At 47.2% G+C, this 15119-nt stretch overlaps 1 protein-coding gene across 5 annotated transcripts; it reads left to right on the forward strand.

Moving 5' to 3' along the window:
* The first annotated feature begins 568 nt into the window (after window positions 1-568).
* Znf454 (zinc finger protein 454) lies at window positions 569-13864 on the forward strand. Of its 5 annotated transcripts, none has more exons than XM_075992769.1 (5): window positions 569-1151; window positions 1750-1884; window positions 4751-4877; window positions 5205-5294; window positions 9679-13857. In XM_075992769.1, exons 2-5 carry the CDS (start codon window positions 1852-1854, stop codon window positions 11010-11012), a joined length of 1584 nt encoding a protein of 527 aa, XP_075848884.1. In that variant the 5' UTR covers window positions 569-1151; window positions 1750-1851; the 3' UTR covers window positions 11013-13857. The 5 variants fall into 5 exon arrangements, with proteins under 5 accessions (XP_075848884.1, XP_075848881.1, XP_075848886.1 ...); XM_075992766.1 differs by having other exon boundaries at window positions 660-817; XM_075992771.1 differs by having other exon boundaries at window positions 661-862.
* Window positions 13865-15119: the final 1255 nt, after the last annotated feature.

Raw genomic sequence — 15119 nt, forward strand, 5'->3', positions numbered from 1 at the left:
TCCTTAGGTCATAGTTTAAAATTTAAATTTAATTGTTTTACTATTTTGCCAACAAGAACGTTGTTCTATGAATACTTACTACATATTCAAAGGCAACTAGATGTCCCTAGGGGGAGGCCCCGATATATCACCCCATCCTTGCCGGCTCCACCCTGCGGCCCCAGAGAGACTTGTTGACCTCCAGAGTCTTTGCCTCCTGTCCCTTCCAACTCTCATCCCCAAGCATCCTGGTGACAGCCAGGCTGCTCCGCTACCTGAGGGGCTCCGTGCGCCCCCTGCCTGTCCGCCGCAGGGACCGAAGCGCCCGTCTGAGAGTGCGATGCTGTTTTTCCAACCCTTTCCCTGCCGCTCGGTTCCTGGACCTTCCCGGGCTTTAGTCGCAGGTCGCTGAGTCGAGCTCCCTGGAGATAACAACATCCTAGGCAGTCTCCAAATGACCAGAATGTTTCTCGCTCCGCTATCAGTGGAACTGAACCTTCGAGGAGGTTCAGTGCCTCCACGAAGCCTTCTGGGAACTGTAGTTCAATCCACAAAGCCGCTCTGCGCAGGCGTACAACATCACTTTTTTGCCTCGCACTCTCCTTCTGGGAAAGAATCTCAAAACCCTAGAGTTGCAGCACAGTGATTTGTGGGAATTTGGGTCCCTGGGTCCCAGAGCAACGCGCAGGCGCGATTCCGCTGTAGGCAGCAGGCTCCTGCTCATTGTGTCCTGATTGTTATGTGACGGCTACGCTCTGTCGCCGCGATGGAGGCGCCTCGAAAGGCAGCCCCGCGGTGATCATCAGCGTCCAGAGCCAAGAGACAGAGCGGCTGTCAGGTCTGGAGGAAGGGCGGAAGGGACACCGAGCAAGGTTGAGTTGTGGTCCGTTTTAGAGGACATGGATCCCCATGCCCTTAACTTCTCAACACGCGTACTGAGATTTGACCCCACACAGAGAAAGGACCGGCAGGATGGTCTTGTGGTGGAACTGAGGGATCCGAACATGACTGCATATGGAGAAGGGTGGGTCAGGACCTCCAGCGTTTCTGGGGACAGACTCAGGAAGGCAGCTGCATCCAGCTGATGAGTATATTCCCGGTGGGGCTTTGAGTCCTGTCTGAGGAACTTGAGAACGTGCAACTGCAGTGCAGCCCCTGGACTTGACAAAGCGGTAGGGGGTGACTTGTGTGAATGATTCTCTCTTCTCCCACAGCCCACCCTTACAGACACATACCACACAAATACACTGCCTTTGACTCCAGGTCTCTTAACCAAACCCAAAGGAGAATCCCGAGACCACACAAGAGTTTGGCCTGTAAGGCTTCCGATTGAAGAGCTGACTTGCTTAGCTCCCCTCCCGCTTCAGAAGAAAGAAGTCGACTCTCTTCCCTCCTCCTTCCCTCTCATTCGGATCAAACTGTCCCAGGAGGAAAGAGTGTCTTCAGACTCCCAAGCACACCTTTAGGGGGAGGACAGGGTGGAAAGCGCTTGAGAACTGCAGCTGAGGCAAGCTTTCTGCGTGGGGAAAGTCAAAGCATTTAAGATGCAGAGTGGGCGGCATGGAGGCGCTGACCACAGGGAAGATGCAAAGGGGAAATGGCATGGTGAGCAAGTCACCTTACAGACTGGCGAGGACAGTGTCTCTCAAAAGCATTCGGAAACTGGAGGAAACTAACCAAAAAACTCATTGCTTGGGGGGTACTGAGGATGCCAGGATAGGAATGTTCCGGTTCATGCCTGTGAATTTTGATCCAACCCTCTCATTACAGGTGTGCAGATGCTTCTAGCTTGAGGACCCCCACAGTTGCAAAGTTCCTCACCCACCTTCTCAGTGCTTGGTGGTCCTCAGAGAGCTCACCAGAGAAGAAGGGATGGCTGTCAGCCACCTCCCGGCCCTGGTCCAGGTGAGTGGGTTATGGGAGGGCGGTGTTGTGAGTCACCTGCCCCTGCAGTTGGGTTCTTAACTCAAAGAGTATAAGGTTGTTTGCTCTAACCACTCTGGTCTCTCCCAAACACCTGACCCCAGTTGCTTCTTCCCACCCCACATTTCATCTTAGTGGGCTTTGTAAGTGGTATGTGCAGTCAGGGGTCTAGCTTAGTCTGAAGTGAAAACCTGTCACTTTCTGTTAGCCAATAAGATGGGAGTCCAAAATGGTAAAAACAGGGTCTGACATAGGAGCCAAGAGAAGGAATTTGAATTTTTCCTGTGAAGTTGGGGTTTCCTAGGCTTCTTATTCCTTTATTTCTTTTCAAGATACCATGTAACTCTTGTTTCCCAGGACTATTTAATATCAGTAAAAAGTATTCGAATAACTTTACTTCTAGAGGCTTGGGGTATAGCTTTGCGGCAGAGAACTTTGCTGTAATATAAAGGCCCTAAGTTCAGTCTCCAGCCTAAACACACACACACACACAGCTAGGCATGGTGGTTTATACACACACGCAGACTCTCGAAGAGCTAGGCATAGTGATTTTTACACACACACTCGCAAAGCTGGGCATGATGGTTTACACACACATATACACACACAAAGCTAAGCATGGTGGTCTACACACACTCACAAAGCTAAGCATGGTGGTCTACACACACTCATACAGCTAGGCATGGTGGTTTGCACACACACATACAAAACTAGGTATGGTGTTTTGCACACACACATACACACAAAGCTAGGCATGGTGGTTTACACACTCACACAGCTAGCTAGGCATGGTGGTTTACACACTCACACACACACTCACACTTCTAGGCATGGTGGTTTGCACATACACACAAAGCTAGGCATGGTGGTTTACATGCTAACACACACACGTAGCTAGTCATGGTGGTTTGCACACACACATACACACAAAGCTAGGCATGGTGGTTTGCACACTAACACACACATTCACTGCTAGGCATGGTGGTTTGTACACACACATACACACAAAGCTAGGCATGGTGGTTTACACCTGTAATCCTAACACTTGGCAGGCTGTAGAAAGAAGATTGAAAGTTCAGGTCCAGCCTGAACTCTCCAGGGCTTCATGGAGAGCCTTCTACATAGAGCTCAGAACTAGAAACTATTCCGAGTGGTGCCACCCTCTTTATAGCCAGGCTCATTTGGTCAAACCTGTTCTAATTCCTTTGCCTGTAGCCTTTAACTTTGTAGGACAGGAACACATGGGACGTGAGAAGTTGGGTGAACAACCAGCCAGTTCCTGCTTTCTGGCTGCTCTCTCTCTCCTCTTGTTTTTCACGAGCAAAGGCTCTTTACTTAGAGGCTGAACATTCAAGGTTGGGCAGCCATGTGTAGCAAGGGCTCTATGCTGCATTATATGTAGTAAATGGCACCACAAGGCCGAAAAGGAAGGGGTATGGGGAGAGGAAACCAGAAAGAGAGCTGGAGGTCTTGTAAGAACCTGCTCATAGCAGCCCCTGCCATCCAGAGAGACATGTCCCATCTCTCACTTCCCTCTTAGGCCCCACTTCTCACAGATTTCCCACCTCCCACCACTTTTGCACTGGACACCAGGCACATGGACACTGGAGGAGCGAACCATATCTGAGGCATAGCAGTTAAACACTGTTTATGTTTACCGGCTGCTGTGATTTAGCGCCACTGGGCAGACATAACTTAGCGATGTAAAATTGCCAGGTCTAGGAGCCATGTTAGACACCCGTGATGATAACACTTATGGAGGAATCAATGCCCGGGTTCACTTCAGCCAGTGTTTCTTGGCTCCTTGCTGTGCACCGAGACCTTGGGCACAGGTAACAAACTTAATTAAGCTATCTTAAGCTAAAGCAGCATTTTTTTTATTTCCACTTTCTCCTTCTTCCTCAGTGCACTCTAGCTCCCTGTGAAGACCACACTGTGAGATGTTGTGTCTTCCATGCCGGATTTCAGATTTCTGGGAGAGAATTTCCAAGGAAGAGAGGAGTTATAATCAGAGAAGACATGGTGTCATAGCATAGAACGATCACTTCCGTGGTGTGTGTGTGTGTGTGTGTGTGTGTGTGTACACACGCACTCACACAGGTGTCGGGGTGGATGATGAGCAGTCAAAGAAAGTAAGACTTACTGAAAACAGTGGTCGTGTGCCACGGGGCAATGCGGGTGCGTCCTGGGCAGTGCATTGGGAAGCTGTTTCATCTTGATGTGAACACAGAGAATATTTCTCCTGGCCTAGATGGTGTGGGTCAGTCATTCGGTTTGGCCTCCCAGTGTAATCCGAAGACATGGAAAACATGAAACACGTAGGTGGCTGCTGGGGAGACTCGGCATGCCGTTCTACAGTAAAGGTTTCTTGAATGAACAGAAATATGCTCTAAAATAATGATTTACAAAAGAGCACAGGAGTATGACATTGTTTGCTGTCCTTATCAGGTGTTAGCCGCTGTACAATACTGTCTGCATTATGCGTCCATATCACTGCTAGTGCAGGATGCTTATCTAAACCGTCATCACCGCACATCTGGAAGTGTGTGTTGCGCCGACACTACCCCTGCTACGTTAGGGCTGTGGAGCTAGACGGGAGATGTTGTGGGCAAAGGAAACAAGTCCACAGTCTCACTGTTTCTCTATGATTGGTGTCAAAGTGGGGGACAGAGTATGTCTTCCGCACGAAGCTCAACCACTAGGAGATGTTGAAGAGATGCCTTCCGTGTCCCTGAACACCAGCTTCCCGCAGACGAAAGGTTAAAGGTCCCCCATGCGCTTCTGGGACAGCCAGGATCAGCTTCCCTGCCCGATCTCCTGGTCGGTAAGAAAGGGCTCTCTGTTTCAGGACTTGGTTACCTTCAAGGATGTGGCTGTGCTCTTCACCCAGGAGGAGTGGGGCTGGCTGAGCTCTGCCCAGAGGGCCCTGTACCGGGACGTGATGCTGGAGAACTACAGCAACCTGGTCTCGCTGGGTAAGCCGGATCCCCTGGACTGCCAGAGAGCAGAGTGGGTTGGATCTGGGCCTGCTGATGATACTGCGTTCACGCCTACCATGTGTCTGCCCCCCTGGGGCCCCCAGAGCTCTGCTAAAGTCTCACCTGTGATGTGTCCCAAGTAAGAGGGTGTGGGAACAGACTGTGTCAGGCCCAAGCCACTCCCCCCCCCACACACAAACATGCTCCCCTTCCTGTCTGACCACCATTTCCAGAAAGTTCTGAAGACCAGGTCTCATCTTTACAATGACTTCTGTCTCCATTATGAACAGATAGGATCAATTTTTCTTCCTCCTTCAAAAACAGGACTCTCAGGATGCAAACCAGATGTGTTTTGTCACCTGGAGAAAGCAGACAAATGCGTGACAGAGGATGCTCAAGAAGACTTTGTTCCTGGTAAGAATCGTGCCTGTGGGACACTGGGAGGAATGAGGTCTCCGCAAATGTGGCAGGCCTGGGCCACATTGTCCCAGCATGCGTATCCAGACTGGCATTCGTCATGGAGGTCTGTCCTTCTCTGAGCCCTTCCTTCCATCACTTGTTTCACATGAATTAGATGTCTGGGGCTGGAGAGGTGGCTCCGCAGGTAAGAGTGCCTGCCCCCTCCAGAGGACCCGACTTCAGTCTCCAGTACCCACATTGGGCAGCTCATAGTTGCCTGTAACTCCAGGTCCAGGAGGGTCCAACATCCTCGTCTGGCCTCAATAGGCACACTGCACACACATTCATATACGTAAATGAAAATAAAATTTAAAAAAATTAGCAGTCCTCTTCCCTCACTCCTGTGGTGGCATGTCCTCTCTTAAATTCGACGTGCAGAAGCCGCCTGCGCGTCTCTAATGAGGAGTCTCTTGGGGCTCGGGAGACAGGTCTGTGCTTGCTGAAGCTCCCCTCCTTCCAGCGAAGCCCCACGCATGTCCTCATCTCCCTCTTGTTTCTCTAAGCACATGGGAGTATATTCAAACCGCGTTTACCCGGCCCCCGTGCCAGGCTGCGTGCTTGGCTGCAGGTGCCAAAGGCCAGGGCTGTCATGTATTTTGCTACATATTACTCACACTTAGTGCAGCCTGTGGCTGCTGGTGAGACTGGCTGCCTGGGGTGGGAGACAATGTCCTGAGGAGTCCCCTGGGGCTTGTGGCTCACCGATGGGGATATGTCTTTCTGCTACTTTGAAGTGTTTGACAAAGCTCCTTGCCTTGCCTACGATGCTGCAATGTTACACTTTCCTGGAGTGTGTAACAGGCTGTAAAATATCTTTGGTGAGGGTAAGGTGGGCAGAATCTCTCTCTACATAGTCCTGGCTATCCTGAAACTTGCTATGAAATAGGCTAACCTTGAGCTCACAGAAATCCACCTGCCTCTGCCTCCCAAGTGCTGGGATTAAAGACTTGTGCCACCACACTTGACCTATGAAGTATCTTGTAAGACCTATTATTATTTTTCACTGCAATCCAGTGAAATAGGTAGAGGTTTATATTTTATAGTTGATAATTGCCCACCTCAAATGTCTAGGACTCAATGTTTGATGGAATTTAACTAGCATAACTCAAAATTGCAATTATTAAGAGATATTTAATTTACCGCTGATACAGCGCAGTGGTAGAGCATACATGAAGTTCTAGGCCAATGTTTCTCAGCCTAAGGGTCAAGACTCCTTTGGGGGTTGAATGACCTTTCTACAGAGGTCACTTAAGACAGTGGTGGAAAACACAGTGGAAAACACAGATATTTACATTACAATTCATAACGGTAGCAAAATTACAAAGTAGTAACAAGAATAATAGTGTGGTTAGGGGTCACTACAACATGAAGAAATGTATTAAAGGGTCACAGCATTAGGAAGATTCTCATCCTCTTTTCCGTATCCCTCTGCCCCCTCCCCATACCCACCTACCCTCCCCAACCTCCTATGACCCCTCCCCACACCCACCTACCCTCCCCAACCTCCTATGACCCCTCCCCACACCCATCTACCCTCTGCAACCTCCTCTGACCCCTCCCCACACCCACCTACCCTCCCCAACCTCCTCTGACCTCTCCCCACACCCACCTACCCTCCACAACCTCCTCTGACCCCTCCCCACACCCACCTATCCTCCCCACCTCCTCTGACCCCTCCCCACACCCACCTACCCTCCCCAATCTCCTCTGACCCCTCCCCATACCCACCTACCCTCCCCAACCTCCTCTGACCCCTCCCCACACCCACCTACCCTCCCCACCTCCTTTCCTCTTTTATGTCGCATATGTCCTATTGCCCACCCCTTCTCAGCATCTCTTCCCCTCTCACGGTCTCTTTTCTTGTTTCATAGCCTATATCCACACTCACATACAACACATAGAAACATTACAAGCTGGGGTATAATGAACATGTAATATTTCCTTCTGAGTCTGAGTTACTTCGCTTAATATTAATGCTTTCTCTCTCCTTCCATGTTCCTGAAACTTGCCTTTTTCTTTATGGTTTCATACAATTCACTGTGTATAGGTGCCACATTTTCTTTACTGTTGCCTGTTGATGGACGTCTAGGCTGGTTCCATTCTCTGGCTACTGTGGATTAAGCACCAATAGACATGGATGAGATGTGGTGGGATGCAGGGTGCTTCAGGTATCTATCTGTTCAAGCGTGAGATAGCTGGGTCATATGGTAATTCTATTTTTAATTTTTTTGAGACATCTCCATACTGATTTCCATATGGCTGTACTTTACACTCCCACCAGCAGGAAATAAGGCTTTTTCTCTCTGCCTGCATCTTTGCCAATTCTCATTCTTAGACAGTTATTTTTAATCAAGAAAGAAAAACATCATGATAGATGGTTTTGCCTTTAATGTATTCTCTCCTCTGGGCCACGAGCTGACCAAGAGCTGGAACTAAGTGCTGCACGGGGTGGTCTAGGTGGGCCTTTGTGCTTGCTGACACATTTATTCCTTGAGTGATGGATGCCCTCTGCAGCTGACCCCATCCAGTGGAGATAAGGGATTTGGGCTGATTTCATGCTGCTCTTGGGTGAAGGTTGGGATTAGCACAAACCCACCTGACTCCAAAGCTGTTGCGTTTTCTTCCCTTCTCCACATTCCTTTTAACCATGCAGCCTCCCAAGGAAAACCACTAGACCTCTTATCTAGTACCTGCTGGCCATTTTTATACATCCTTCCTCGTTTATGCCTCAGTGTCTGGTACCCTTTAGCTCTCAATTCTTGTTTGATCTATGAATGTATGAATGCAGAGTTTCACTTAAAATTTTGTTTTTTATTTTATTTGTGTGTGTGCACGCGTGTGTATGTGTGCAAGTGTGTGTGTGTGTGCATGTATGCGAGTGTGCGTGTGTGTACAGATACCTACATATACAGAAGCAGGAGGATGTTGAGCATCGCTCTCTGCCTTCTTCCCTTGAGGCAGGCTCTCTCACTGAACCTGAAGCTGGCTGTTTTTCAGCTAGTCTGGTGGCTAACAAGCCCCAGTGATTTTCCTGTCTCTGCCACTGTCCTCTCCAGGGCTGGGGTTACAGCTGCTTGTGACCATACTCAGTCTCTGCACAGTGCTAGGAATCCAAACCCTTACCCGCTGAACCACCATTCCCACCCCCATTTATCATTTTAAGTTTGTATTTTGTCCTCTTATTCTCTGTCTTCATTCTTTTTTTTTCGCTTAAATTTATTGGGAATTTTTTTTTCAGAGTTGATATATTGCCCTTCCATGCTGCAATTTTATTTCTGTACTTAGCATTATCATTTCTTTCTTTTTTGGCCTTAACATACATTTATTTTTAATATTGTGCTCTGACTATAATAAAAGTAGCATAATTTTTCAACAGTTTTACGTGCTGAAATTATGTGCTACTTTGCCCAGCGAAAGTTCTACTTCTTTTTTTCAGTGTTGGGGGTTGAACCGAGAGCCTCATGCATGCTCTGCCACTAAGCTGTGTACCCAGCCCTAAGGAGTTTAAACAGTGATAAAGATGCAGTACTCACATGCTGCCGCCCAGTTTAAGAAAGAGATCGAACCCCCATTGAAGTCCAGTGTGGTTCCTCACATCGTCCTCCTAGTACAGCAGAAAGCCACTAACTTGGTTTCAAATGTTGTAGTAGTAGTAGGTGGTGGTGGTGGTTTTTTTCTTCAAGACAGGGTTTCTCTGTGTAGATCTGGCTGTCCCGGAACTTGCTCTGTTGAACAGACTGGCCTCAAACTCAGAGTGATGTGTACCACCACATCTGGCTTTTTTTATTTTTATTTTAATGGGCAGAGTGGGGTAGCGTGGCAGTGCACGTGGGTGCAGTGCTCTCGGACACCAGAAGAGGGCATCCTGTAGCTGGAGTTACAGGCAGTTGTGAGTCCCACTCCTCCGCAGTACCACTGGTACTAGAAAGGGAAGTCAGGTCCCCAAGATGCTGACGGAGCCTTCTCTCTTCAGCCCCACTAGCTTTGTTTTGTGTCAGTATTTCCTGGACTTCTTTTCTGGGTCTTATTTTGTGGCTGTAGCAAAATAACTGGGCGAAATGAAGGAAGAACCTTAGAAGGAAGGTCCATTCCAGCTCAGTTTCAGAGTTTGTAGTCCATGGTGAGCTGGCTCCATTGCTTTTGGCCCCATATCAAGACAGAAACACCATAGCCTCCACCATACTCCTGTGTTCACGCCTCGGGCTCTTTCCCTTCATATTCCCATGTTAAGTCTTCAACTGCAGTTTCTTTGTTAGCATTATTAACAGGCTGTTCATTTCATTCCATCAAGCTGTTTCACTTGGGTAAAAGTGACGTTTCTGTTTTCAATATCTTTCAGGGGGGATCACAATGACCACGAGTAAGAAATTTCTCAGGGCAGATACCCCTAAAGAAGAATCAGATCCATGGATAATGGAGGAGAGAGTCAGCAGAGGGACTCACTGGGAATGTGCTAACCTGCTAGACTGGAAATTCCAGGATGGTCAAGAGGTCAGGTTGCAGCAAGTGGTCCTCGCCCAGCAGGACACTCCATCAAAGCTTTGTGGGCAGAAAGTCCCAGCATCTGAGAAGGGCTGCACAGGGAACTCTCTATCCGTCCGAAGTCAGAGATCTCAAGCAAACAAAAAAGTATTTGAATGCAGTGAGTGTGGAAAAGCCTTCTCTCAGAGTTCCACCTTTAAGACACACCAGAAAATTCACACTGAAAAACTCAGCACCAGTCAGGAAACGCCTATTAAAGAAAAACGCTACGAATGTAGAGAATGTGGGAAAGCCTTTCACCAGAGTACACACCTCATCCATCACCAGAGAATTCACACTGGTGAGAAACCATATGAGTGTAAGGACTGTGGCAAGGCCTTCTCAGTGAGCTCTTCGCTTACCTACCACCAGAAAATCCATACTGGAGAGAAGCCTTTTGAATGCGATGTTTGCGGGAAAGCCTTTATCCGGAACATACACCTTTCCCACCACCAGAGAATACATACGGGAGAGAAACCTTTCCAGTGTGACATTTGTGACAAAGCCTTTGTTTGCAGAGCGCATCTCACCAAACACCAGAACATCCACAGTGGGGACAAACCCTATAAATGTAATGAGTGTGGGAAAGCCTTCAATCAGAGCACAAGTTTTCTTCAGCACCAGAGAATACACACCGGAGAGAAACCCTTTGAATGCAACGAATGTGGAAAGGCCTTCAGGGTGAACTCTTCCCTCACGGAACACCAGAGAATTCACACAGGGGAGAAACCATATAGGTGTAGTGAGTGTGGCAAAGCGTTCAGGGATAACTCGTCCTTTGCGCGACATAGGAAAATTCACACCGGAGAGAAACCTCACCGGTGTGGCGTGTGCGAGAAAGCCTTCAGGGACCAATCGGCCCTCGTGCAGCATCAGCGGATTCACACAGGGGAAAAGCCTTACGTGTGTCACATCTGCGAGAAAGCCTTCAGTGACCACTCGGCCCTTACCCAGCATAAGAGGATCCATACACGAGAAAAGCCGTACACGTGTAAAACCTGCGGGAAAGCGTTTATTCGAAGCACACACCTCACCCAGCATCAGAGAATTCACACGGGAGAGAAACCCTATAAATGTAGCAAGTGTGGGAAAGCCTTCAGCCAGACTGCGAACCTCATCCAGCATCAGAGGCATCATCTTGGAGAAAAATGATATGAATGCAGCTCGTGTGAGAATGACGACATTCACTACTGAATATAAGAGAATACGTAAAGAATCGCAATGGAGTCTTTTAATAGGATCGTTGTATTTACTGGGAGCCAAGTTCCATGGTGCCATGGGTTTTTGAGAATGTTAAAAATGACAAACATACCTCTCTTTTTAGTACTGCCTCAGTTGGAAAGTGGTATTTTTTTATTGGCCTGAATTACCAAGTACTAGAACCAAAATGAAACTTCATTAAAAGTATAAATGTCAGTTTATCAAGTTCACGGGTTGTTAAGATAATTATAAAGTTATAAAAATTAAGGTTGAGAAGCAAATGAACAAAAATGTAACAAAATGGTCCATACGCATTTTGTTCTAGATGTTCTTCTATAAGAAAGTTGCCGTCTTTAGTCTCGCCTCACCCACATCCGTGATGCCTAGTTTAGAGACGTGGCCATCAGTCACCCTGCATGAGTGGAGTCATTTATATTATGCTTCTCATGAGTCTGCTTCTGTTTCAGCCACCTCTGGGCAAGTCTCCTGGGCCTACCTGCTCACTTGCTCCTTATCCGTGTTCTTCCGGGAAGGTTCATTTGAATCGCATGACCCTCTTCTTAGTTCCAACTATTACCACGCTCCTTGTCATCACCACCATGGACCTCATTCATAACGTAGATCTGAGCTGCAGAATTGGCCGTGTCCATTATACTAGATTTCACACCCAAATCCAGCTTCCAGAACTCAAGGTCTCTTTCTGGAGGCAGAGAGTCATCAAAGGTATGGTACAAGACCTCAGCTAACTATGATACTGGTAATACCTAAATAAGGACTTTTACCCTCTGGCCGTTTCAAGCCATTGTGAAGTTATCCTGTCCACAGGAGTCAGGGGCTTGATCAGTTTCAATGGGACAGGCCCTACCATCTTGTTGTGGTTGATATTCCTGGCCACTCCCACCTTGACTCTCCATAACCGCCAACATGAGTGAGACAGGGCTTCTAAAGCCAGTTTTCAGATGCTCTGGCCCATTACTTGTTCTCCGTCAGTTCTTTGTACCTGACTGCATCAGAGTGTATCTGCCTCTCTCATATTATTTATTGGTTTTTGTCGAGCTTTTATCTGGGTTTCTTCTGAAGGTATCAATTCTATCTATGTTCTATAAAAGCCTCTAATTTCTGCTTATATGTTTGGAAGGTCATTTCTTCTCCTCTATTGGGGCATCTTACCACTTAAAGACTCCATTGTTCTGACAGTGTTGGACAATATATCGAGCAGTTCCATGGATCCTGAGATGAACAATAGCACCATTGACATTCTCTGGTCAAGGCCAGACCCAGGCCTAAAGGCTGTGACTGGCTATTCCTACAGGCAGGTCTTTCGCCGCCATTAATCCCTCAATATTGTTTTTAGACATCACAATCACAACCATGCATCTTTCTGTATGCAGGCCCTGGGGACACACTTCCACACCACAAAGAACAAGGGATCTGTACCACCAGTGGTATGTACTCCACAATGAAGAGGGAGGAGCCAATAAACTCATTCCAGGGTTCTGGGTTCCTGGTTTGTTGAAGTGTCATCTATGAATCTGGGTACTCTTGTCCCCTAAACTCCGCCCTCAGTTAAAGAAGAGGAAATTCTATATTGTGTCAGACTCTAGGTTGTTACATAGACCTGGAAGCTTTGGGCACCTCAAAACCTAAGTTCAGTTCTCAGCAGTGTGGTCAAGCTTCTCATGTTAAGTGGCTGAAATCACATGTCCTCCATTGTGCATCTAACGGGGCATTTTGGGAGGTTATGTGGCACTCCCAGGGGTGTGTACCCACACAGCCATCTGCAATATCACATGACTGGACCTGCAGACTGTGTATCAACCTGCGGCACCGTGTTCCCTGTTAGTAACACCTGCTTACAGCACTCCATATGACCTGGGTCCTGACTCACACAAACCCTCCCTCGCCTTTACCATGAGGCTCTGAGAGTTTGCAAGTTCCTTTTTGTTTTGTATTGGTTTGTTTTGAGACAAAGGCTTCTGTAAGTCAGGCCTGTCCAAAACTCACTAAGTCCAAGGTGACCTCAAATTTATGACAATCCTCCTGCCTCAGGCTCCCAAGTGTCCCTCTTGAGAGTCACATTTTTCATTTTGCCGTTCATCTTTTTCTGATAACAAAGTTGCCACCTCCAAATGGCAAGTACTGAACATGTGTCAGGGTGACTGTCCCCTTTATCATAGTGACAGCCTAGGAGAGCGGCTGCAGTCTCCTTTTCTCTGAGCTCATCTTCCTCAGGTGTCACTTTCATGTTTATGTGTGTATCTTGCACTTGCCTGGTACCTGTGGGAGCCAGGAGAGGGAATTGGATCCCCCGATGAAGTTACTTCACTGCCCAAGTACTAATGAAAACAATCGGCATTTCATTTCTGTCCATCTGACACTCAGAGCAGCCCCCACCGCTAAGCCCCAAGAGATGAAAACTACTTAGGAAAATTTTTACATTTAGAAATAAAAGCATTCAGAGTAATAGAGAGTATTTCATTTTTGCTGTTGATTTTCTTTGTTTCTTGGCATAGGGGTCTCGTGTAGTCCAGGTTGGCCTTGAACCAACTATGTAGCTGAAGCTGACTTTGAACTCTGATTTGCCTGCCTCCAGCTTGTGCCATCATGCCAAGCAGTTACAGGTGTTTCTGAGGATCATTCATTCTAATAGACGATGGAAGAAATTTATATACGACTGAACATTTTATTACATTTTAGAAGAAATCTTGCAAACTGATAACCAAAGAAGCAACAGAAAACTGAAGTCAAACTTCTGGGGAGTGTTGTATTTGTTAACTGGGATTCACTCAATAAAGTGAAAAAGCAGTATGTGTAATGGATTATTGGGGTAAGTTCCCAAGAAGCAAGCTTGTTATACATGTGACAAAACTAGAATATGTGTGACAAAATTTTCACACTGTTGAGAAAATATAAGCCTATTATTAATATAAAAAAATCTCTTACATGCAAGTCTCAGCCAGTTCCCTGGGAAGAGAGGTTATGAACAAGTGAAAGAAGCTGATGGAGGGGCAACCTTTCTCCGATTTGAGCAGCTCATACTGGGTAGAAAAACTAATCATAATAAAGCTGGACTAGGCCTCTGATCCAGAACTCCACTTCTGCTGGACCCTACAAGATATAGCAGGAGGATTAACTCAAGGGCAGGGGATATGATAAAGCCTTCAGATATAGTCTAGCTTTTATTCCACGGGGGCGGGGGGCATACTCGCATAATCTCCAGTAAGATTCACAAATGTGAAGGGAAAAAAAATCACAAAACTTTATTGGGGAGTTCAGTTTGATGGACCTGATATCTGGTCATTCAAAACTATGAAGGAAACTCTTGGGGAGTTTCCAGTCCCCCAGTGAGCTCAAAAAGGAAGAGAGAAAGAACCAAGGGGAGGAATTTCAGACGAGAAGCCTCTTGTTTAAGTCACAACTTGGGCACAATGAAGAATTCAGAAAGGACAGAAACCTCATGGATGGATTAAATGTGACAAGTTCTGCCACTCTACAAAAGTCAGTCATGAGATGGAGAAAACCAGAGACCGAATGCACATGAGAACCCTGGGAGGAAGGTGGAACTCATTGCGTATTAAGGACTTCCCACCAGAGGGCAAGGACCGGAAGTGGGGTCTCTGGTGGGAGGCCAGGATTCTAGTCAGTAACCTCAGCTGGTAAGGAACCCGTGAAGTGCAGTCAGTGGAAAACACTAGAACTCATTCTAACTCAAAGCCTGGGGGAAACCACATGAATGCCAAAAGAAAAAAATGGTGGAGAAGCTTTCAACTAGAAGTCAGAACTCACCACAGAGAAACACAAATCAGTCAGTACAGGACAGTATTCAGACTCTGGCTCGCTGAGTCTGGAAGAGATCAGTCACATGGGCAAGGCGTTCTCAAGAGGACACATTTCGCACTCTAGGGACTCAAGCAGGACAGAAGCTTGTTCAGCAGGAAATGCAATACCACACTTTGAATTGTGGGAAAACTGGGAACACATGAGGCCAGGAAGGGGAATCTATAAAGCAGAAATATTCTAAAGCAAAGCCTTGATGGTGTCTTCAGAAAGCTAAAGTAT

This window comes from Microtus pennsylvanicus, chromosome 11 (genome assembly GCF_037038515.1).
Source record: "Microtus pennsylvanicus isolate mMicPen1 chromosome 11, mMicPen1.hap1, whole genome shotgun sequence".
Taxonomy (NCBI): domain Eukaryota; kingdom Metazoa; phylum Chordata; class Mammalia; order Rodentia; family Cricetidae; genus Microtus; species Microtus pennsylvanicus.

What these genes read in the sequence shown, in the direction of transcription:
- Znf454 (XM_075992769.1), top strand. Translation starts at nt 1,852, where the DNA reads ATGGCTGTCAGCCACCTCCCGGCCCTGGTCCAG. An exon ending in CAGCAACCTGGTCTCGCTGG is followed by an intron (nt 4,878 to 5,204) that starts GTAAGCCGGATC and finishes CTTCAAAAACAG; the next exon opens with GACTCTCAGGATGCAAACCA. An exon ending in TCAAGAAGACTTTGTTCCTG is followed by an intron (nt 5,295 to 9,678) that starts GTAAGAATCGTG and finishes AATATCTTTCAG; the next exon opens with GGGGGATCACAATGACCACG.